This window comes from Chiloscyllium punctatum, chromosome 26 (genome assembly GCF_047496795.1).
Source record: "Chiloscyllium punctatum isolate Juve2018m chromosome 26, sChiPun1.3, whole genome shotgun sequence".
In the NCBI taxonomy this organism is placed as follows: Eukaryota; Metazoa; Chordata; class Chondrichthyes; order Orectolobiformes; family Hemiscylliidae; genus Chiloscyllium; species Chiloscyllium punctatum.
Window position 1 is genome coordinate 57,919,240 of NC_092764.1, and position 25,402 is coordinate 57,944,641.

General features: G+C 41.5%; 1 protein-coding gene across 3 annotated transcripts in view; it reads right to left on the reverse strand.

The window, feature by feature from the left end:
* Positions 1–4,719: 4,719 nt before the first annotated feature.
* fhod1 (formin homology 2 domain containing 1) overlaps positions 4,720–25,402 on the reverse strand; it is a 310,142-nt gene continuing 289,459 nt past the window's right edge. For all 3 annotated transcript variants that reach the window (XM_072547486.1, XM_072547487.1, XM_072547488.1), the window contains 3 exons: positions 17,773–17,926; positions 16,506–16,682; positions 4,720–6,264 (listed from right to left, as the gene is read on the reverse strand). In XM_072547486.1, the coding sequence (XP_072403587.1) occupies positions 6,182–6,264; positions 16,506–16,682; positions 17,773–17,926 (414 nt within the window). In that variant the 3' untranslated portion in view covers positions 4,720–6,181. The remainder of the gene's footprint in view (positions 6,265–16,505; positions 16,683–17,772; positions 17,927–25,402) is intronic.

A 25,402-nucleotide genomic window follows, 5' to 3' on the forward strand; every position in this document is an offset into this window, starting at 1 on the left:
CTTGGTTTTCTCTTTGTTCACTTCCTTCTCTTTCAGGGCTTGCTTTGACTCTAGTTTGCCATTTTTCATCTCTGTTGTCCCTCTGTTTATTCCTGTATTTTTAATTTTTATTTGTTAAGGCTTTGGAGCCATCATTCAGAAAACTCCACTTCATGTCATTGTAAACGTGCTTTTCCAGTAATGAGCTAGGCAATATATTTACAAGTTGAAGCTTGAACACGATTCTTCCACCAAAGCCAAGTTTCTAACCCTATTTCTTTCCTCCAAAACAATACCTGCCCTCAGCAACTTACAATGCAAATCACTCCATTTGCTGCGGAAACACATCCCATCTTTCTCACCTCTAGATCAAACTATTCCAATGCTCTTGGAGCTGATGTCCTTCAATACTTCTGCTATTTGTATCCCATTCTGTCCAAATTGCAGATATGCATCATGAGACTATTTCCAAACTTACGGACCTGCTACTGGAATGGAAATAAGCTAATGTGTCTTTGTATTGAGAAAAGGTATTGGTCAGAGTATTGAGTGCCGGAGTTGGGAGGCCATGTTGTGGATGTACAGGGCATTGGTAAGGCCACTGTTGGAATATTGCATGCAATTCTGGTCTCCTTCCTATCAGAAAGTTGTTGTGAGACTTGAAAGGGTTCAGAAAGGATTTACAAGGATGTTGCCAGGGTTGGATGATCTGAGCTACAGGGGGAGGCTGAACAGCTGGGGCTGTTTTCCCTGGAGCGTCGGAGGCTGAGGGATGACCTTATAGAGGTTTATAAAATTATGAGGGGCATGGATAGGATAAATAGACAAAGTCTTTTCCCTGGGGTCGGGGAGTCCAGAACTAGAGGGCATAGTTTAGGGTGAGAAGGGAAAGATATAAAAGCGACCTAAGGGGCAACATTTTCATGCAGAGGGTGGTACATGTATGGAATGAGCTGCCAGAGGATGTGGTGGAGGCTGGTACAATTGCAACATTTAAGAGGCATTTGGATGGGTATATGAATAGGAAGGGTTTGAAGGGATATGGGCCAGGTGCTGGCAGGTGGGACTAGATTGGGTTGGGATATCTGGTCAGCATGGACGGGTTGGACCGAAGGGTCTGTTTCCATGCTATACATGTCTATGACTCTATTGCCAGGTGTTGGCAGGCGGGACTAGATTGGGTTAGGATATCTGGTCAGCATGGATGGGTTGGACCGAAGGGTCTGTTTCTGTGCTGTACAACTTATGACTCTATTTAGTCCACAAAATAGCAGAATCAATAGTTTAACACAAGTGACATTAACATACAGAATCAATCATTAGGAATAAATTTGTTCTGTGCTAATTACAAGGAATTATTGTGCAAATAATCTGTCCCCATGGGAGACTGGTTAGCAAGGTTAGATCTCACGGAATACAGGGAGAACTAGCCATCTGGATATAGAACTGGCTCAAAGGTAGAAGACAGAGGGTGGTGGTGGAGGGTTGTTTTTCAGACTGGAGGCCTGTGACCAGTGGACTGTCACAAGGATTGGTGCTGGGCTCTCTACTTTTCATCCTTTACATAAATGATTTGGATGCGAGCATAAGAGGTACAGTAAGTTTGCAGATGACACCAAAATTGGAGGTGTAGTGGACAGCGAAGGTTACCTCAGATTACAACGGGATCTTGACCAGATGGGCTAATGGGATGAGAAGTGGCAGATGGAGTTTAATTCAGATAAATGCAAGGTGCTGCATTTTGGGAAAGCAAATCTTAGCAGCACTTATACATTTAATGGTAAGATCCTAGGGAGTGTTGCTGAACTAAGAGATTGTGGAGTGCAGGTTCATAGCTCCTTGAAAGTGGAGTCACAGGTAGATAGGATAGTGAAGAAGGCGTTTGTTATAGTTTCTTTTATTGGCCAGAGTGTTGAGTACAGGAGTTGGGAGGTCATGTTGCGGCTGTACAGGACATTGGTTAGGCCACTGTTGGAATATTGAGTGCAATACTGGTCTCCTTCCTATCGGAAAGATGTTGTGAAACCTGAAAGGGTTCAGTAAAGATTTACAAGGATGTTGCCAGAGTTGGAGGATTTGAGCAATGGGGAGAGGCTGAAAAGGCTGGGGCTGTTTTCCCTGGAGCGTCAGAGGCTGAGGGGTGACCTCATAGAGGTTTATAAAATTATGAGGGGCATGGATAGGATAAATAGACAAAGTATTTTCCCCGGGGTCGGGGAATCCAGAACTAGAGGGCATAGGTTTAGGGTGAGAAGGGAAAGTTATAAAAGAGATCTATGGGGAAACTTTTTCATACAGAGGGTGGTACGTATCCAGAATGAGCTGCCAGAGGATGTGGTGGAGACTAATACAATTGCAACATTTAAAAGGCATTTGGATGAGAACATGAATAGGAAGGGTTTGAAGGGATATGGGCCAGGTGCTGGCGGGTCGGACTAGATTGGGTTGGGATATCTGGTCAACATGAACGGGTTGGACCGAGGAGTCTGTTTCCATGCTGTACATCTCTACGACTCTATGACTCTATAATTGGAATATTAGCTTTTGATAAGTAGCAGCCTTTCCTATGGCATTTTATTTCAAAGATTTTAAAGTAAAATGTTGAAATAAGTAAGTGATTACTGAAGAAAATAAATGAGAGAGTGCTTGTTAATGAAACCAATGTGTAGAGGGCAGTTGAGTGGACATTTTGAGTGGAGTATCTCAAGAATTAATGTTCAGGCCAGTTTAGGTTTTAATTTACATCTTTGGCTTTTTATAAACTGAAAGCAATTTGGCAAGTTCACCAAGTCAGGAGTGGAAGCATACACAGTCAGAGGATGCAGTTATGAATCAAGAAGTTAAAGTAAATCTATAAACATAAAGAAGCGTGACTGGGAAAAGAGTTACTACCCATTGTAACAAAATGTGGACTATATATATATATATATAAATAAATGAATAACAGAGAAAAACCCAAATACGCAGATAAAAGAGTTGCAGATGTTAATCAAGTCAGCGTGCAGTGGCAATTAACAAAGGGCATAAAATACTGAACGATACTGCCAAAATTGAGTCAGAAAATGATATGTTCTGGTCAGACTGCACCTTATGCATTGTTTCAGATTTGGCCACCAGGGCACCATTGAAACATTCCTGTCCTGCAGGCAATATTGCAGAGCGCAGAAAGACTGGCCCTGAAGAGCAGAGGACCAAATTCTGAAGGAAAACTCCAGAAACTGGAGGGTAAAAGAAAAAGTGAGAAACTGACTTTACAAAAGTATGAAATGTTACACGGTATATAAACAGCAAACCCAGAAGACTACTTCAAGGTTCATCCTAACAGTGAGATCAGGATGCACGGACTCAGGGAAATGAAGGTGAATTTAAGGGACACATCTTTGTTATTGAAGTGATCGGCACTTCAGGGTGGTGCAAGGTGTTTCACAGCTAACATCTTACCTTGTAATGTAATCACAATTATTTTGCAGGGAAATACACAGCCAATTTACGCACAGGAAAGTACTTTGATCACTAGTGGGCTGAAATACAATTCATACAAACATACAGAAATGATAGATAAGGAATACGACACAGTCGCGATGACTGGAGAATCACGACAAGAGAATCCTGTGGCCTGGCTTGAGATTTGGGATTCCATGGTGAATGTTGATAAGACACTGGGAGAATAGTCTATTCAATGAAGAAAGGGTCATCATACCCTTTGTCTCATCCCAATAATTCAGATGAGTCCACAGTTGACTGGGAGATGCAGAATTTTCATCAATGCAGAACTGTCAATAGCTCTGAGCTAACTTGGAATAGAGTCGAATAGACTCTCAAATGGTGGTGGGGTCCAAACCCTTGAGGATTAATCAAGAGCAAATTGGATGACCTAATGAGCGGATCCGGTTCTTTTCTTGTCGACAAATGGACTGAATGGCCTTAATCATCCGGACTTATTTTTTGAAACCTTTATACAGCTTTGGAAAGTTTTGCTAGAGTTTAACTCGTGACGAAAATCCACTCTGCGTTTAATTGGTTTCATATGCAGTGATAGAAGATTGGTTTGCATTTCCAATTCTTCACAAAAGTGGTCACAGACTTTACCAAACTGTAAGGAAGCAGCTTGGAATGTATGTGCGGTACTCCCATACCTGGAGGACATGGTATGATTTGCTTCGATGTTCCTGCTGGTAATAATCAGCAATTGGCCAGCAGCAGAACCATCCTAATGCCCTAGGTAGGGTGAATTGGAGTGATCAGTCCATGCCCCATGAAGAAGTGGGAGATGAGGTGGTGGGAGGGGTGGTGGTCTATGTTGCCACCTTGGCCATCTCAGTAGAACTGGCAGCCAAGGTGGAAGGTGACCTTTTGAATAGGTGAAAGTGCGATCTTTTTTTGTTTTGTTTCTGTTTAGTTTGAGAATGGGATGGGTGGGAAAGTTTGAGGGAGTGAGGGTGCAAGAGTTTGGCCTCGGAGGAGTGGGGAGCCCTGCACAGTGTGAATCGTCCTAGGCCCCAAACTCCACTAAGGAAGGCTTTCTCCAACTCCAAGTCATTTGTGTGAGGATTGGGTAAGAAGCAGGGAGGATCAATCAGAACATGTCTCACAGTGTCTTTGGGTTGGATGAGACAAAGTTTTTAATCCCCTGATCAACCACAACCCTGTGTTTTGAAAGGCATACTGAAATAATGATTAAGCCAACAGATTTTCATCATCTCCAGAGTCAATAAAACAAAAAGCAAAGCAACACAAGAAAAGGGTGAAACATTTAATTGTTGCAATAACACTTATACAAACATTCAAAAATTTAAATCTCACAGATAAAAATATAAAGTATATGAAAATGCATCACACAATCCTGAAAAACCTTTGATCCTATAGTTTAAAATGTAGAATGGTATTCATTGGTAGCACTTGGTATATTTTCCTATTTCAGCAATCTCTTTAATTCAGCAACCTTGCTAACCATATGATGGAAGGTAAATTTGGATCTTGGTAGATAATTGTTGGAACTACATTGCAGCTAATCTATTGATGGAGTTGTCAATTAGTGGTTTTTTTTTTAAGATGGCGTTATCTTAATACTGCCTGTAAATGGTCATTTAAATGATAAATGAGACACCCAGTGCAAATTTGTATTTGTAACATGGACTACCCATGAGCATGCTGGTTTGTCCATGTCTGCCAACAATGTTTAACATTGAAGGCAACTCCAAAACTGTTTATTGTTGCCTGACAAATGAATATGCTTTCCTCACTGTTATTGTAATGTAACAATCTTTAGTTTTCATGTCAATTCACCATCCTGTCAGTTTAAGATATCTTTACAACATCGCTTTCCTGGTTAAAGATCAGTCATTTGACATAACTTAAATATTTATTGTTATCGATGTGATGGTTCCACTAAGTCCATAGGTGTTTAACGTCCACAATATTTAAAGTAGGCATTGCCTGTAGTGGCCCAGTGACTAAATATATTACATACGGATGAGCCATATATGCCTGTGGAAGTAGAAGTTCCATCGCTAGTCTGTAGTGAGTTTGCTAACTACTGACAGAGCACCATGGGGAGGGGAAGCGTCTTAGTGTCTCTGAAGAGGAGAAGAGGAAATTTAGACCGTGCTTTCATACCTGATGGCTATCTATCGACTCCTCCTGGACGTACATGTTTACACCATGGAGGAGGACAAAGTCGAGTTCAGTCATGAAACCCTTTGATGTCTAAAACCTCAATGCCATACACTGCCCAGATTCAAACTCGGGCATCACACTGAGAGGGTGAACACCAACTACCGAACTGTACTCAAGAAACAAGAGTCGTTGCCTTCAGAAAAAGGCTGGGGGAAGATTTATTGGAGAAGAAAACAGATGAATGTTTTCAGTTCAACACGTGTAGTCTTGAGAAAAAACATCATAATTCAGTCTATCTGAAGAAAGGAATATCATTCATTGTTTTGACTGAACTCCGATCTGACCTCTGAATCCATTGTCTACAATGAACTGGGCTGTAATACTTAGTGAGCCCTCCTTTTATGATTCAAGTTCAACAACATGATTCCTTCCAACAACCTGCTAGTACAAGGTACACTGTAACATTTAAAAGTACTTGTGAAGTTCAGGAATCTGGAGGGATATGAAAATATTTTCTCTATCTTTCGGTGCTAATTCGTGAAGATGTCTCACATGATCACTGAGCTTCATTTGCATTCATGAAGTCTTATACTTCCACTTCTGGGGCTTTGGATAAACCCAAGGCCTGGACCACATCCGGAGTCAGACCGCTCTTCAGGGTTCTTCGTACTGCACAGAAAGAACAATCACCATTAATACAGGGAGACCGAACACTTCTATCTAGTACTCTGGCCACTGATCCAATTCTTGATGGCATGAAAGCACAGCACAGACATTCCTCTGATATACTGCAAACCTGTACAGTACCATTCCATTCAGGAAATATAGCCATTGTGGGAAGTATTACATAATTCACACTGGCACACCTGAAATGTTCTGCTCAGATACAGAGAAAGTCAAATCACTGGCACAGGAGAGAGTAGATCAGGTTATTGACCAACATCAGGTTGGCCTATGACAGAAGAACCAACTTGTATTCATAGAGCATGTTTCATAACCTCAAGATGTCTCACAGCACTTTACAGCTTTTGGAAGTATAGTCGCGCTGTATTCCACATCGTCGCAATTTGATAACCACCAGCTAATCTGAGTGGAACTTTGTTGAGGCAGTGGGGGATCTTGTCAGATGGCTATGGAGCTGGTAAAAGGCCCATGCTGCCTCTTCCTGGGATCATGAACAACACACCAATCAGACAGTGACAAGGCCACCCGAGGCTCAGGGATTGAAGCCCTTCCCAGCAGGTGCTGCTAGTCAAAAGGTGGCAACTCTCACACTTAGCAATGGCACAAAATGAGATTTGAACCCATAGGTTCAAGAGCTTATAGCACAGCAGCCGATCATTCAGCCCATTGTGTCCATATCAGTCAACAAAGACCTGGTTACACCAATCACATTTTCCAGCTCTTAACCCATTGCCCTGGAAGCTATGACAATGTAACCAAATATAGGCCCCACATGGTAGATTGGTTAAGTAAGGTTAGATCATATAGGATCCAGGGAGAGATAGCAAATTGTTTCTGTGCTCTATGACTCTATGGCTTTAAGTACTGCTTAAATGTTACTAGAGTTTTTGACTCGATCATCCTTTCAAGCAGTGAGTTCTAGATTCCCACTGTCTTCTGGGTGAAAATGTTATTCCTATCTCTCCCCCGTCTTTAATCTATGCCCCTAGCTATTGACTCCTCCACTAATACAAGAAGTGCCTTCCTATCTATGCCCCTCATAAACGTATACTGTACATAGCTGTTCCCCTCTCAACCTTTGCAGTTTAAGAGAAAACAACCGGAGCCTCTCCAATCTTTCCTCACAGATCAGATCTTGCAGCCCAGGCAACATCTGGTAAATCGCCTGTGCACACTCTCCAGTGCTATCACATGCTTTGCAATAATGTGGTGACCAGAACGAGATGTTACTCAACCAGCATTTATACCGTTTCTGCATAAGCTCCCTGCTCTTGTGTTCTATTCCTCAGCTAATAAGGACAAAAGTCTCCCATCTGTCTCCTTAACTACCTGCCTTACTCCTTTCATAGATATCTGGATATACACAGCAAAGTCCCTCTGATCATCCAAACTTTCCAGGGTCCTACCATTTATAGTGTTAATCCCATGCTATGTTAGCCCTCTCCAACTGTGTTACCTTACACATTTCCAATGAATTCCATTTGACACTCCTGTGCCTGGCTGCACAGTCTGCTGAAAATCTTCCCGCAATTTGCAACTATCCTCAGTATTTACCATCCAACCAATTTTTGTCACCTGCAAACCTCTTAATCATAACCTTTAGACTCAAAAGGAGTCTCAACAGCACCATGGCCAACAGTTACATTGACCTGGCGTTTTGGTTAATGCTACTTTATAGGAAGGGTGAGTAGTGCAAATTGCTTTAATTCCCAATACTGACTGTTCACTTTGCAGATATTAACAGTTACTTCCTCCTTGCTCAATAAAAAAATTTCTAACATATCTTTTTTTAAATTGGAACTGATATTTTACAATTCTGTTTACCAACATTTGGCAGCATGAACCGTGTTGACAATAAAAATACAAGTTAAAACAGCACCAAATCTCCCCTCCACAGAAAGCAGATGGACAAATCCTTTCATCAGCTGTCTAACATACAAGTGACAATAAGTGACTATTCTCTTCTAAAAATAGACAATACACATGCTGAACGTTCAAGAAAATTACAGACATTGTAAAACCCCAATTAGAGAGCAAATGAAGGGCACTGCCTGAAGACTTGCATTTTAATTGTTTCAATAAGTGTGATAAAAGATTCTGACATTTCATTTGGATCCAGCCACAAGTAACAGTTTCCAATGACAATCCTGAATAACTAAAGAAGCACAGAGTTCAGAGGAGGCCCTTTGGCCCTTTGAATCCATATTGCCAAAACTATACTAAACTTACACTCATTCCACTTTCCAGCACTAGACCCATAGCCTTGAATGTTATGACATTTCGAGTGCACATCCAAGTACTTTTTAAAGGTTGTGAGGATATCCACCTTAATTATACCCACCCAGGCAGTGCCCCAAGGTGAAAACATCTTTCCTCCAATTCTGTCTGTCTTTCACCTTAAAAGTGACCCTTCAACTAAGGCAAACAGCTGCTTTCTGTTCACCATGTTCTCGCCCCTCATAATCTTATGCACCTCAATCATATTCCCATTTCAGTCTTTTCTGATCCAAAGAAATTAACCCAAGTTTATCCAGCCTCTCTTCATAACTATAATGCTCCAGCCCAGGCAACATCCTGGTGAATTCCTCTGCAACCCCTCTGGTGCAATCACTTCCTTCCTTCTCGTGCGGTGACTAGAACTACACAAAATGCCCCAACTGTGGCCTCACCAAAGTTCACTATAGCTCCAACATAACCTCCGTGCTCTTATAGTCTATGCCTCAACTGATAAAATCAAGTGTTCCATATGCCTTCTTAACTACCCTATTAACCTGCCCAGCTACCTATGGACAAGTATCCCACAATCCCTCTGTTCCTCTGAGCTTCCTAATGACCTGCCATTCATTGCGTTTTCCCTTGTCTCGTTACTACTTCTAACTGCGCCACCACACACTTACCAGTAATAAATTCCACCTGGCACAATCCATTTCTGTACTCCTCTAACTCAAGACCTTCTTCTTCATTGTCAAAATACTTGGCCCATTTTTGTGTCATCTAACACCTTATTTACCACCTCACATTTTACCAAGGTTGATCCACCTCGCCTGCACATCCCTGGACACTACAGGCAATTTTCCATTTCCAGTCCACCGAACCTGCACATCTTTAGACTGTGGGAGGAATCTGGAGCACTCAGAGGAAACCCAACCAGACATGGGGAGAAAATACAATTTCCACACAGACAGTCAACTGAGGCTGCAATTGATTCTGGGTCCATGGTGCTCTGAGGCAGCAGTGCTAACCAGTGGGCCACCATGCTGTTCTGTTGCTGTAAATTTTCCAATGGCAGATTGCTTACATCCACCTCTGCAAAATTTCCCAACTTCATTGCTACTACAGCTCATCCAATGTTAAGCTCTTATTTGTGGATGTGAGGCGCTGGGACTTCGCCTGTCACAGTGTCAGGCTGGGACTTCGCCTATCACAGTGTCAGGCTGGGACTTCGCCTGTCACAGTGTCAGGCTGGGACATAACTACTGCACTGTCAGACTGGGATTTAGCTACTTCAGTGCTCTCTTAACTAACGTCCATTCTTACACGTGCTACATGCTCAAGTTCATCTGTTAACTGCTGTCTGTAAACCATTTCACATTAAATCCCCTTTCTCGTTGTTATCATTGACCAACACTAGCACCTGGTCTACCTTGATTGTAAAACTCTCATCCTTATTTGGAAATGCTTCCTTGGGCTCATCCTCCCTGACTCTGTAACCTCCTCCAGTCCTACAACCATCAGACATTTCTCCTCTCATCCAAATCGAGGATGCTGTTCTTGTGCATTTTCTATCTCTCCACCATTGCTTCAATTGTCTCAGTCCAAAGCTCTGGAAATCCTGGTTAAAGCTCTTTGCCTCTTCAATTCCAACTTCTCCTTTCCGATGCTCCCAAAGCCTACCTTCCTGATTACCTGGGATCTCCTTTTGAGAGAGGAGCACAGAAGGTCTTGTGACACTGTAGGCTCTGGGCTCGAATGCCTGTCCAGGTCTTGCAACCCCCAGAAGGAGTGTTTGCAACATGGTCTAATAGGTTGAGTATCAACTTGTAAGTCTTTGCAATGCACTAATGGCAGGTAATGGAGTCATAGAGTCATAAGAGATGTACAGCATGCAAACAGACTCATCGGTCCAACCTATCCATGCTGACCAGATATCCCAACTCAATCTAGTCCCACCTGCCAGCACCCGGCCCATATCCCACCACACCCTTCCTATTCATATACCCATCCAGATGCCTCTTAAATGTTGCTCTTGTACTAGCACTTGTTCTGGCAGCTCATTCCATACACGTATCATGCTCTACATGAAAGTTGCCCTTTAGGTCTCTTATATCTTTCCACTCACACCCTAAACCTATGCCCTCTAGTTCTGGACTCCCCCACCCCAGGGAAAAGACTTTGTCAATTTATCCTATCCACGTCCCTCATAATTTTGTAAACCTCTATAAGGTCACCCCTCAACCTCCGACGCTCCAGGGAAAAGAGCCCTGGCCTGTTCAGCCTCTTCCTGCAGCTCAAATCCTCCAACCCAGGCAACATCCTTGTAAATCTTTTCTGAATCCTTTCAAGTTTCACAACATCTTTCCGATAGAAAGGAGACAAGAATTGCACGCAATATTCCAACAGTGGCCTAACCAATGTCCTGTACAGCCACAACATGGCCTCCCAACTCCTGTACTCAATACTCTGACAAATAAAGGAATGCATACTAAACGCCTTCTTCACTATCCTATCTACTTGCAACTCCACTTTCAAGGAGCTATGAACCTGCACTCCAAGGTCTCTTTGTTCAGCAACACTCCCTAGGACCTTACCAATAAGATTTTCCCAAAATGCAGCACCTTGCATTTATCTGAATTAAACTCAGCCCATTGGCCCATCTGATCAAGATCCCATTGTAATCTGAGGTAACCTTCTTCTCTGTCCACTACACCTCCAATTTAGGTATCATCTGCAAACTTTCTAACTAAACCTCATGTGTTCACATCCAAATCATTTATATAAATGATGAAAAGTAGTGGGCCCACCACCAATCCTTGTGGCACTCCACTGGTCACAGGCCTCCAGTCTGAAAACAACCCTCCACCACCACCCTCTGTCTTCTACCTTTGAGCCAGTTCTTTATCCAAATGGTGAGTTCTCCCAGTATTCCATGAGACCTAACCTTGCTAATCAGTCTCCCATGGGGAATCTTGAATGCAGAAAAGCCTGCTTGATGTGGTGTGGCAGCCATCAAGCTGGGCCATCTGGTGACAGGGTAGTAACCTCTTCCAGGGAAATCTAGTTGTAAAAACAAACATAAGTAGATACTTTGCCACATGCTGGAAAATGGGAAGCCTCTAGAAATGAGATAACAAGAATCCAGAGAAAGTATATTGCTGTCAGGGTGAAAGGGAAGGCTGGATAACTAAGAAAATGAAGGTTTGGTTAAGAAGAAGAAGGAAGCATATGTCAGGTATAGACAGGATAGATCAAGCTAATCCTTAGAAGAGTATAAAGGAAGTAAGAGTATACTTAAGAGGGAAAACAGGAGGGCAAAATGGGGGCATGAGATAGCTTTGGCAAATAGAATTAAGGAGAATCCAAAGGGTTTTTACAAATACATTAAGGACAAAAGGGTAACTAGGGAGAGAATAGGGCCCCTCAAAGATCAGCAAGGCAGCCTTTGTGTGGAGCCACAGAAAACGGGGGAGATACTAAATGAATATTTTGCATCAGTATTTACTGTGGAAAAGGATATGGAAGATATAGACTGTAGGGAAATAGATGGTCTCATCTTGCAAAATGTCCATATTACGGAGGAGGAAGTGCTGGATGTCTTGAAATGGTTAAAGGTGGATAAATCCCCAGGATCTGATCAGATGTACCTGAGAACTCTTTGGGAAGCTAAAGAAGTGACTGCTGGGCCTCTTGCTGAGATATTTGTATCATCGATAGTCACAGGTGAGGTGCCGGAAGACTGGAGGTTGGCAAACATGGTGCCACTGTTTAAGAAGGGTGGTAAAGACAAGCCAGGGAACCATAGACCGGTGAGCCTGATCTCGGTGGTGGGCAAGTTGCTGGAGGGAATCCTGAGGGACAGGATGTACATGTATTTGGAAAGGCAAGGACTGATTATGGATAGTCAACATGGCTTTGTGCGTGGGAAATCATGACTCACAGACTTGATTGAGTTTTTTGAAGAAGTAACAAAGATGATTGATGAGGGCAGAGCAGTAGATGTGATCTATATAGACTTTAGTAAGGCGTTCAACAAGGTTCCCCATGGGAGACTGATTAGCAAGATGGAATACAGGGAGAACTAGCCACTTGGATACAGAACTGGCTCAAAGGTAGAAGACAGAGGGTGGTGGTGGAGGGTTGTTTTTCAGACTGGAGGCCTGTGACCAGTGGACTGTCACAAGGATTGGTGCTAGGTCCACTACTTTTTGTCATTTACATAAATTATTTGGATGCGAGCATAAGAGGTACAGTTAGTAAGTTTGCAGATGACACCAAAAATTGGAGGTGTAGTGGACAGTGAAGAGGGTTACCTCAGATTACAACAGGATCTGGACCAGATGGGCCAATGGGCTGAGAAGTGGCAGATGGAGTTTAATTCAGATAAATGCGAAGTGCTGCATTTTGGGAAAGCAAATCTTAGCAGGACTTATACACTTAATGGTAAGGTCCTAGGGAGTGTTGCTGAACAAAGAGACCTTGGGGTGCAGGTTCATTATGCCTCGAAAGTGGAGTCGCAGGTAGATAGGATAGTGAAGGCGGCGTTTGGTATGCTTTCCTTTATTGGTCAGAGTATTGAGTACAGGAGTTGGGAGGCCATGTTGCGGCTGTACAGGACATTAGTTAGGCCACTGTTGGAATATTGCGTGCAATTCTGGTCTCCTTCCTATCAGAAAGATGTTGTGAAACTTGAAAGGGTTCAGAAAAGATTTACAAGGATGTTGCCAGGGTTGGAGGGAGCGGCTGAACAGGCTGGGGCTGTTTTCCCTGTAGCGTCAGAGGCTGAGGGATGACCTTATAGAGGTTTACAAAATTATGAGGGGCATGGATAGGATAAATTGACAAAGTCTTTTCTCCGGGGCGGGGGAGTCCAGAACTAGAGGGCATAGGTTTAGGGTGAGAGGGAAAAGATATTTGGGGTGGCACAGTGGTTAGCACCACTGCATCACAGTGCCAGATACCCAGGTTCAATTCTCACTTCAGGCGACTGACTGTGTGAAGTTTGCACATTCTCCCCGTGTCTGCGTGGGTTTCCTCCGGGTGCTCCGGTTTCCTCCCACAGTCCAAAAATGTGCAAGTTAGGTGAATTGGCCATGCTAAATTCCCTGTAAGTGTTAGGTGAAGGGGGTACATGTAGGGGAATGTGTCTGGGTGGGTTGCGCTTCAGCGGGTCTGTGTGGACTTGTTGGGCCAAAGGGCCTGTTTCCACACTGTAAGTAATTTAATATAAAAGAGACCTATGGGGCAACTTTTTCACGCAGAGGGTGGTACATGTATGGAACGAGCTGCCAGAGGAAGTGGTGGAGGCTGGTACAATTGCAACATTTAAGAAGCATTTGGATGGGTTTATGAATAGGAAGGGTTTGGAGGGATATGGGCCGGGTGTTGGCAGGTGGGACTAGATTGGGTTAAGATATCTGCTCAGCATGGATGGGTTGGACCGAAGGGTCTGTTTCCATGCTGTACATCCTATGACTCTATGTGCTACTATCTGCAGGAGGATGATAGACTAAGCCATATAAAGAGACCTATCATTTTTGTTTGATAATATTCCTGTGAAATGCCTTGAGGTATTTCACTTTGTTAAAGGTGCTATATAAATGGAATTTGATGTTATGACTCTCTGAGAGAATTGCAGCTCTGCACAAATTGCTTGGATCTTCTTGTAGATTTCTTGTAAATGTCAGGCCCAAGGTCAATGGCTGGGTTTCTCCTCCTGTAACAATGGTGCAGTTGCATGAAATATGTCAATTTCTGTTGGCAGTTTGAAACTAATTGGCTTGCTCCAACCGTCTGTATTATGGCACTTATCTTGAAAAAAGACTCACTTCAAAGAAAATTGTATGATTACAATGCAGTTGATTTTTCATATGATTAAAAACTCGTGAATGTTGCACACATAATTGGAGGGGTGTTTGGCAAAAGGTCACTCGTGTTAGTGAATGAATCACATTATCACAACAAGCTAGACAAAGGTGTGAGCTAGTCGCTGCATGCCACGTTACTTTTCATAATCCTGAGTGACAGTCTTACGTGCCCGGAGGAATGAGACCAATATGAATAATGCAATGTGCATTGACGTTTTTCATTATAAATGACTCACTAGGTCAGATACTTGGACAGCGTAATATCACAACCAGGAAGCCAGGAGGTCAAGTCCTGGAGTTGTCTATCATACCAACTCACATGCTTTAGAAGAAAGAATCTTATCCGTTTATAATCAGAGTGAGAAACAAAATGGGAGACATGGTGAAATAAAACATTCAGCTTACTCTCGCTGTAATTTATTCACTGCCAAATGACCGCTTATTACAGCATATAACAAGGTATTGTAATAGTGAGCTGCTTTTAAGAAGAACAAAGAAACAACTTGGGAAGGCTAAAGATAAATGGATGTGTACAATGAACAGGAAAGCTGTTGTATGAGCATTCAGCAAATGTATACCATATTCTGCACCAATTAACATGAGCCAAGAAATGGCTTTTTGAGGAGTGCACTGAATGTCTCCATCTAAACTTCACTGGCTTACATGGAGTGAATAAGACTGATATAAAGAGAGGCCCAGACTTACAAATTTCACATCAGAAATGTTGCATATTCAAAAGCATCTTTGTAATTAATAAAACTATGTTCAAGTACAGGAACATAGAGAGTTTTAACATAATTGCACATGGCTAGCTGACAGCTATCAAACTACAAGTTTCCCTATGCCCTGGAATATATTTGATCAAAGGTTTTTCTGAGATCATCAGTTATGAATCATAGCTGTAAATCAAACATGACCAAGTTCTAGGTCTGAGAACCACATTGCAGTATTCCCAAATGAAAAGCAAAATAACCATGGATGCTGGAAATCAGGAACAAAAGAGGAAGTTGTTGGAAAAGCTCCACGGTCTGGCAGTGTCTATAGAGAGAAATCAGAGTTAATGTTTTGGGTCCTGCATTAACTGTTGATTGCTCTCCACAGATGCTACCAATCCTGATGAGTTTTTCCAGCAATTTCTGCTCTTGTTTTCCATATGTACATTCCAATCATTATTTCACTTTTAGCACAATGATTTAAATACAGTATGTACTCTGCGCCTTTTACTTCCTACTTCTGTGAGGATTTTGCAATATGATTGATTGATCGTCATAAACAGCATCCAATTCAAAGTAGGTTTGGAATGGAGGATATCTATACTCCAGAATTCATTCTGTTCTCAGCTTTTGTCAAAATTAGGACTTGCTGTTAACTCTTCACTAATGACTGTATAATTTGCGCCAACATTCTGCCTCAGCTAATTTTACTTCAGCAACTTGCAAGTGTATAGCATCGTCAGACAAGAAGAAAATGTATCATAGAAGCCTAATCAGACACAAGGCAATAGCAGTAACGTAGGAAGTAATGCTATTGCTACACAGTAGAACCTTGATTACTGAATGAGACGGGCGGGGAGTATTTTGTTCAGGTAGTCGATCATTCGGATAATCGGAACCAAGCAGTAATTTATGAATGCCTGTTATCCGAACTTTCTCAGTTATCTGGCAATGCATGCCATAATGCCGTTTAACTGATAACAGAATGCTCAGTTGCCTAATACCGTTTTTATGGGACCTTGAGATCTTGTTTAGGTAATTAGAAGTTTGGATAATTGATGTTCAGATAATCGAGGTTCTACAATATATGCTTTACCTTCGATTAGTTAGATAAGAGTGAAAGGATTTTTTTTTCAACAGTCCGGAGTAGAATTTTGTTATGTGGGATATTTCATTCAAACAAGTTAATAATTTATGAATCCAGGAATATGAAAACTCTATAAAATACGGAAACTTTACCATTAGTACAAGCAACAGTTCTTTTGTGATCAGGACTCTGTTGAAAAGAGAATCCTCATTAAGAATAAATGATAAATTTGCTTCATTTTGAGTCTGAGAAGGTTTTTGAGGAAAGAGTCACTGATTTCACATCAACCTCCCGTCCACTCCCCCAGAGACCCCGGTGTCAATCATTGGAGATAAAAACACTTACAAGATTTCCTATTTGCTCTTGATCTCTTGCGTTCCTTCGGGGTAGATGGCCTCTGGTTGGGATTCTGGGTGACTGATTTGACCAGGCGGTCCATAATTTCATCAGTAGCATCATCGGGTGGACTCGCTGCTTCATCTTTAGGAACAGAAGGATTCGGCGGACTGAACCTTCCTATAGCTGTAAAAATCAAAAGAGGAAAATAGGAATATCAGTTGAGTTTGTAAACAATTGCTGCACTAATGTTTATAATGCATTGTAAGCATCAAACATTTCTGCTGATCTAGTGGTTGTTTATTTGTTCCAATGCAATTGCAAATTGGGCAACTTGTTTTATCCAATAAAGACACAAACTGACTCTGATCTCTTTATAGTTATTTTGAGCAAAGATTATTAGTGCTGAATGATTTTTTAAGTCAATAGTATCAATGTAATAGATAGTTTGAACCTATCCTTGCCTGTACAATTGCAGGGGTAATTGAGTTTGTATAAAATAGCTGGCCCAACGTCTGTACTGAACTCGAATGAGGAATGATCTTGCACTAAACTTCTGCAGGGAACCCCAACACCATCCAATCTAAAGCTCCAATGGTTCAGTTGAGTAATACCAAATACAGAGTTGACTCAAAATAAGGTGGCATTAGATTTCATGTTAGTCTGTTCAGAATTAACAAATCTGAACTACAGTGGCGTAGGGATCAACTGTTGGCCTCAGGGGCTCCTGCAATAGGGAGAAGCCAAAGTTCCTGCCGCTGATTAGTATCTATCGGGAAAGAACATGTTTATGGAAGTCAGGTGCAAGTATCATCTAGTTAGATTGTGATGCACATTATTGATGAAATAGCCCCACAATATACTTTCCATGTTGCTTCTAAATTGAAAATGCTTCAATTGACAGGATTCTGGAGGGAGTTCATTATCAATGGACTGTGACCTCAGCAAGGGCCTGTACTACCAAGTAACGAAGGCAAGAGAAATTGGACTGTCCACAGTAGCTTTCATCGTGCGCATCGAAATCCTACAGTTATGAATCCATGAGGAATTTAAATTGTTTCTTAAAAGAATACAATAAAATACAAAGAACATTGATAAATACTGAAAAATATTACAATAAATGTTGCCTCAGGACTGAATGTTGGAGAGAAGTTCACCTGCATTCACATTAAAGTTCTTGAGCCAAATTGTGTACAGTCCAAGATGTGCAGATTGCTAAAATGCTCTGACTAGACACAATGCACTCCCAACGAAAGAAATTAGAAGTAAAGCTCACATCTGTTGCCTCTGCTTCTTCGAGTCTGTGGCTCTGGAACAGACAAAACATTCTTCATGTTTTCATGCTCTTCATCGGCTTGTAGCTGGTGATCTGGCGTTTCAGGAGCTGGGCTACTCTCAGTGCTACCAGCTGCTGTGGAGAACTTTGCAGTCTGCAATTGTATTTGATGAGAAACATGGCTCAGTTAGACTGGTTTTCAACATAAAATGGAGTTGTTTCTGCGCACCATGACCTGAATGTTTTGGTCTCTTCATGACACACAAAATGCTATAAATTAATGGCAAACATTATATTACAAAAAAAAATTTGAAGCTGACACCCTATAGTTTTAATTGATATGATATTATTTGCATCTCCATTCATCAGTAATTAACATAAATATTCACAGGGTATGGGAGTTTGGACAATACATTATTAATATGCTACCACACAAACTTAGTGTTTTATTATGCTATGACTGCTTTTTGAGGAATATACTTGACACTCAAAAAGTTCAATGAATGCAAACCAGCAACTAGCAAAGCCAATATAGAATACTATGAAGCTAATACAGTAGGCTACAAGTCAGAGGCGATTGTGATCAAACCACAGTACTCTGGTCAGACTAGGGTCCTGTTCTGGTCACCAAGCCACAAGGGAAATGCTCAATTCTTGGAGACAGTGCAGAGAAGACTAAACATATGCCAAAAGAACCCCAGGCTCTTTGGCCTTAAAAGGAGGCTTCTTGCACTGTACTTAAGAGTTATTTTTAAGATGTTTAATGGTATGGAAAAGGTGAACCAGGAAAATACTCAAACAGACTTTGCAAGATTTGGAGAAGGAATGCAGGTTCAAACAAAGGAAAACTTAACATGTGCACATACAAACATGCAAACACTTAATTTGATTTATTTACTGTAAAGTGTGTCTGGTTAGAAAACACAGAGAAAAGTGCTGTATCGTATACATTACTTATTGAACAGATATATTCTTCGAGATAAAAAACCTGACAATTCTTCAAAGGCAGTTGGATACCCAGGGTCTTTCTGGATGTATGTACCAAGATAGACCTCAGGGTCTCCCTCATCAATAAGTACCTTGAAAAAGAGAAATCTAATCTCCTCAGGAATTTTATTATACAACAAAATTCCAAAATCATGCTCCTTTTTTAATGTAAATAAAGATATTCATCATGAAACTATGTCAGCTTATTTTGATGTTGACACATTTCTAGTAAAGTGACAAAACAGTAGCTTTTTAATTTGAAAGACTGCATTTTTATAAATTGCATGTTATCGTATTTGATGTGAAGATAATGGAATAACTACTTACCTATTGGACTGAATTGTAATCCATAGAATAAGGGACAGTCAGATAATCATGCTCAGGTATTGCCACCTGCTTTTTCATTTGTGTTTATTTTGGATGCATGACCCCATTTAGTGTCTTTGGGTATATTCTCTGAATTTGGAATAATGAAAGCTGTTTGGCTTATGCTTAACATCTTGCAACCACTTGCATTCCTGATATCTGATTAACCAAAGGGCAAGTGTGCAGTGACAAATGTACTTGAAAATAACTCAAGCAAATCAAAAGGTAATAGTGCTCAAAAATAATCTTGCATTGGTCTAAACATTGCATTTGGTCTTGAAAAACAAACAAACAAAAACTCTCTTCTGGGTCAGATTGACCTCATCAAAATAACTCAGCCTAGAGCCAAATATTAAAACAGAGTTGGACATTTTTCCTACTTAATATCTAATTTTTTACAAAATCAGACATGGCGCACATTCTTCAATTTTATAACCAGCAATCCCTTGAGTGTAGCAAGAAGAGTTCGAATCCTGTGCTTGTCACCCTGACCTACACACTCAGAGACACCGTCATTCTTGTTGAATTATTTTCTGGTATAAAATTAAAATAGTCCAAAGGCCAAACTCAATTCAAATTACATGTGAGCTGGAAGTCGTCATCTTATTTTTGTTAGAATGTCGCTGCGTACAATTGCTCAGAATAAGGAGCAACAACTTAGAGAAAAAGCAAGTATTTTCCAGCCAGGTGAGGGGTTGAGTTTAGAGCGAGTTGATCAATAAGACCAAAAGTTCTATAGATGGTTTCAGCCTGCTCTCCCCACATTGAATGAGGAGAAATCAAAACTACAGAATGAGTTGCATAACCAAATTGTTGATTTCTCTACCTGCTTGCCTTAGTTTCAACCCTTTTGGTTTGTAATCCATTTTAGTCTCTGGAGTTTATAAAGAATGAAAGAAACTTGTTAACAATCCTGTATTTGTAGATGAAGAGATTTTCTATACAGTGCTATAATGTTGCTTGAGGTTTGTTGTGTGCACTTTCGCCCATAAAACATTAGAACTGGAGAGGAATTGATAGACAAATCAAATCAGTAGTATTATAAATTTTGTAAATGTCAACACGTGGAGAACACTTGCACAAAATGAAGCGAGATAGAAATGTTGCTTGTGTTTTTGTGCTAGTTTGACTCAGTGCAGAATTGTACTGAAGCTTGTGTGTGATCAGCACAGTGTGCACTCCAAGAAAGGAATTAAAGCAAGTTCAGGAATACAACAACAATTTGAAAGTATTTTTTGGCCTTACTTTAGCAAAAGTAGGAATGACACCTCCTGCTTTAGAAGAACAAATCTCTTTCTCAAATAAATCTAATAAACTATCTAAGAGTAGACTTTATTCTGTAGGCTGGCAGATGGAATGATCTTGTAAACCGAGAAGCCATAAAGCGAATGACCAAAGCTCAGTTGTTGATGTCAATGGTAACCCATTTACAATGAATAAGTTATTGTTGATGTTTGATTTGGAAAACTTGGACTGATTGTATAGCACACCAGCAAGATAAGAAGACAGAAAATGAGATAAATCACAATGCAGTGATTGGGCAAAGTCAAGCTTGGATTTTAAAAGCCTGTTGATTACAGAGGTTAGAATGGTTGAGCAGGACAAGGAGATGAATGTTTATGCATCCTGGAAAGACTTGTTTACTGTTCCTGCTTGCAACAGACCTGAAGGACAATATACATGAAGCTTTGGAAGAACAAGGAAAAAACACAGAGAACTAATGATTACAATACTATTTTAAAAAGACAAGATGCCTTGAAAGGCTGTAAAGGAGAGAGACATAGGAGAAAGTGAGGACTGCAGATGCTGGAGATCAGAGTCGAAGAGCGTGGTGCTGAAAAAGCACAGCCTGTCACAGGCAGCATCCGAAGAGCAGGAAGACAGATTGGCAGTTACCTAAAGACAGCCTTTTTGTACTATTAGAAGACAGTTTCTGAAAATGCAAGGAATAATCTTGTGCTAGAAAATGGAACTTATAAATCAAAATCTAAGGTTGTTATAAGGTAAAAGAAGAGTTTGGCAAGAAAATGTAAGTTCAAATTTGTCAGTAATGGAGATATTTCTGATTTGCCATTTGGAAGACAAACAATTGGATTTAAGACTAATCTGATGGCATGACTCAAGAGTAGCAAACACTTTCCAGTTTATAACATATGGAGCTGCTTCGACTGGGGTGTCCAGATATAAAGGGTCAGCTTTTGGCAATTATTCCCACTTTGAAATGACGCAGTAATGGGTTCCTGAGTATTGCTGTCACTCACCGAACTTAAATAAGACGAGATTTTCCGTCCCAGCTCACTATATTAGGGACAATGAAGAGGAGGGTCACTGAAAATTTGTTAGCTGAGGTAGGTTTTAAAAGTAAGCATACCAAATGAGTATTTGCACATCCACTGTTATAATTAGATGACCGTACTGATACCCTTAATGCATTCAACTGGGATGTAATTGCAGTCCAATTTATACAACTTCCTTACTCTTAGTTTAAGTCACAAAATTATTCTTAATTTCTGTGGAAGACTTGGCACCGAGCATGGACACTTATCTGAAACTAACTTGCTCTGTTCTTTTATGTTTATCAAAGAAAATAGCGGGTGGAGCTTGTTCATGTTGCTCTGGTTGTTTCAACTCCGATCCTTCAGCTCCTCCTTGCTGTCGTATACCTGAACCAGAATCCTGAGAGGTCACGGGTTCAGTTTCAACAGTGGCTCGACAGGACAGAAAGTCGGCCTCCAGTCATGACACTAGGCATGCTCAGATCACGGAATTTGAAATGATCACACGTTCCTGTGGCATTAACTTGCCTTTCACTGGATTTTCAGTTACCAAGACATTATAATCTGATAAGGTAACCCTGGCCTCTTGAACATATATTTAAGCCCTCAAGAGAGGAAATACAAGCCCATAATTCACCACTTAGAAGCAAGCTTTGATCTATAGTGCCAAGCTACTATGCAGACCTCCCCAGTGCACATCCAGAATGTCAGTGATACTTGGGGACTTGAAAAGATGACCTCATGCAGACCAGGAGGGCAAAGCCCTTAGAAACAGAACACGCGCACAGCTCAGCCTCCTGCATTGCACATTCATTCCGTTCAACTGCAGTTAGATTAAAAATCTTTCATTGAACTTGTCAAGCATTTCCTCTACTAATGGTTCAATGTTAAATGTTTCCATTTCAGACTTAGTAGATAGCAACAAGAATTGTTGTGTCTCCTTATTCTACATCTAGTTGGGCTAAATTATGCCCCATGTTTAAGAAAAATTATTTTTGTATTAAAACATAAGTCACCTTGTTACACCACAATTTTACATTTCAATTCCCAGAGTGGATGAGTCTATCTTAGACATCATCTGATGCCTTGGACCTGTGCCTTCATTCCTCTCTGCATTGTTTTGCAAAGATCCTTCCAATATGTTTCAATTTAGAGTCCCAAGGCTCAGCCATGAAAAATCCAAGGCTAGAAGAATTTCTACAGGGCTCCAAAGGCAGGAATTCATGACAAATTCTAAAACAATAGCCCATACGGTCTCTTCACGGGGTTTTATTGTCTTAGAATGTAAGGAAATCAGAGCCTGGGATTGTAGGCCTTGTTGATGTTTACAGGCGACTGAAGAGATTCCATTTTCAAATAACCATAAAGCAAAAAACAATGAAACCAACTGAATAAACTGATCATGTCTGGAATGAGGTTTACTCCAGTCATTTGAGGATAACAGACTTCTGTAAATGATACATAAAAAGCTGAAATTGCTGGAGAAACTCAACAGGTCTGGCAGCACCTGCAGAGAGAAAGCAGAGCTGTGTCGTATGACCCTCTGACTCTGCAATGTTTTGGGTTCACTGACTCTACCTAGGAAAAGGCAGTAGATATGCTGTAGACATGGGGTGGGAGTGGAAGGGAGTAGGAGGCAGCACTGGAGCCCAGAGAAAGAGAACAGCAGACAAGAGGATGGATGATGATGAACCAGAGAGAAAGAAACGTTGATAATATGGACCATTAGTAGACGATGATGAAAGCAGCCTATGTCATGACAGGGACAGGGGTGTGGGGCTGGATAAAGGGCATGGAAGAAAGTAGTTAGGCTCCAAAATTATTGAACTTGATATTAATATTTGAAAGTTGCAGGGTCTCCAGGCAGAAAATGAGATCCATCCTTACAGCTTGCACTGAACTTCGCTGGTGCTGGTGCACTGAAGTGACAGACAACTGGAAGCCCAGGGAAACGTCTGCAGAGAGAAAGTTGGTGTTCTGCAAAGCGATTGGCCAGTCTGTGCTTTATCTCCTCAACGTAAAGGAGACCAGGTTGTGAGCAGAAAGTACAACAGATTTCACCTGGACAGTGTCTCTGTGGCCTTGGATAGCGAGGAGGGAGGAAGTAAACAGACAGGTGCTACACCTTCTGCAGTTGCAGGGGATGGCGCCATGGGGCTGTGGGGAGATGCTGAGAGTGAAGGAGGAGTGGACCAGCTTGTCTTGGAGGGAATGGTCCTTGCAGAAGACTGACAAGGGAGAGGAGGGGAATGTGTGTGTCTGGTGGTGGCATCTCGCTGGAGGTGGCAGAAATGGCAGCGAATGATCCTCTGGATGTGGATGTCGGTGGGGTGGTAGTTGAGTATTTGAGGACCCTATCGGTGTTGAGGGCGAGGAGGGGGTGAGGGCAGAAGTGCAGGAGGTGGATCAGACCTGGCTGAGGGCCTTGTCAACCACGGTGTTGGGAAATCCTCAGTTGAGGAAGAAAGTATCAAAGTTGGCATCATCAGAACAGTTCCAACGGAGACGCAGGAATCGGGAGAATGGAATAGAGTCTTTACAGAGACGGTGTGAGGATATATAGTCAAGGTAACTATTGGTCAGGGGTTTGTAGTAGATATTGGTGACCAGTCTAACCCCAGAAATGGAAATAGAGATATCGAGAAAGGGAAGAGAGGAATCAGGAATGGACCAAGTGAAGCTGGAATCAGGTTGGAAATTGGAAACAAAATTGATGAACTTTTCCAGTTCCAGATTAGAGAGGGAAGCAGCACCAATGATGTTATCAATGTACCGGAGAAAGAGTTATAGGTGGAGTAGGACTGGAACAAGGAATGTTCCACATACCCCACAAAGAGACAGACATGACTGAGGCCCGTGTGGGTACCCATGGATACCCCTCTGACCTGAAGAAAATGAGAGGATGAGCTCAACCAGATGGAGGGCAGTGGTGATGGATAGGGATGAATCTAGCCTTTTCTTTCTCTAAATGTTACCCTGACAGAGCCAAATAATGAATAAAACCAGGAAAGGCTGGAAATACTCAGCATGCCAGGCAGTACATCTAGAGAGAGAATCAGGGCTAACATTTCACCATTGACCTAAAGCATTAACTCATTTTTACTTTCTACAGATTCGGCCAGATCAGCTCTGTACAGGATCATTGAAACTTTACAGCATAGAGAAGAAACCACTAAGTGCAATGCAACTCACTACCAGAGCAACTCAACTAGGACCCTCTGTCAACTCCATCTTTACCCTGTAGCCGCCTTGTTTCTTTTACCAATCACTTTAAATTGGTGTTTCCTTCTTATTGACTTTCCTGCTATCAATGGTAGCAGTTTCTCCCTATATACAACATCAACACCCCTCATTACTTTGATTACCTGTGAACTAGGAGTAGGCCATTCAGCCCCTCAAGCCAGCTTTACCATTCAAGACCCAAACTCCATACTCCAGCCTGCCCTCGTGAGCTTCTGCTCACTTGTTGATCAATAATCTCTTTACCACTGCCATGAAAGTATTCAATGACTTGTATCAATTCTGCCTTCAGTTTTCTCTTCGCCAACCTGTCCATGTAATTGAAGCCTCTCATCCTGGGAATAGGACACAAACAGAAATAGGCCATTCAGCCCCTCTGAAGCCCATTCACCATTTAGAGACATCACAGCTGATCTCCGACACAACATAACCTGTTTGTACTATCCCTTGATGTTTTTAATATGTAGATAATTATCAATCTCAGTTGTGAATATACTCAATGACTAAGTCTCCACAGCTCGGGGGCAGAGATTTTCAAAGAATCAGTACTTGCTAAATGAAGAAATTTCTCCTCTTCTCATCCCTAAATGGCCTGCCTTAGGGAGAAGGTACAGAAGCCTGAACATGTGCACTAGCCGGCTTCACAACAGTTTCTACCTACCGGTTGTTAGAATACTCAATGGACTCACAAACTCCTAACATTCTCCTGTACCTGTGTTTTTGTTTTTGCCACTGTTTACCTATTATTTACGATCTATGCT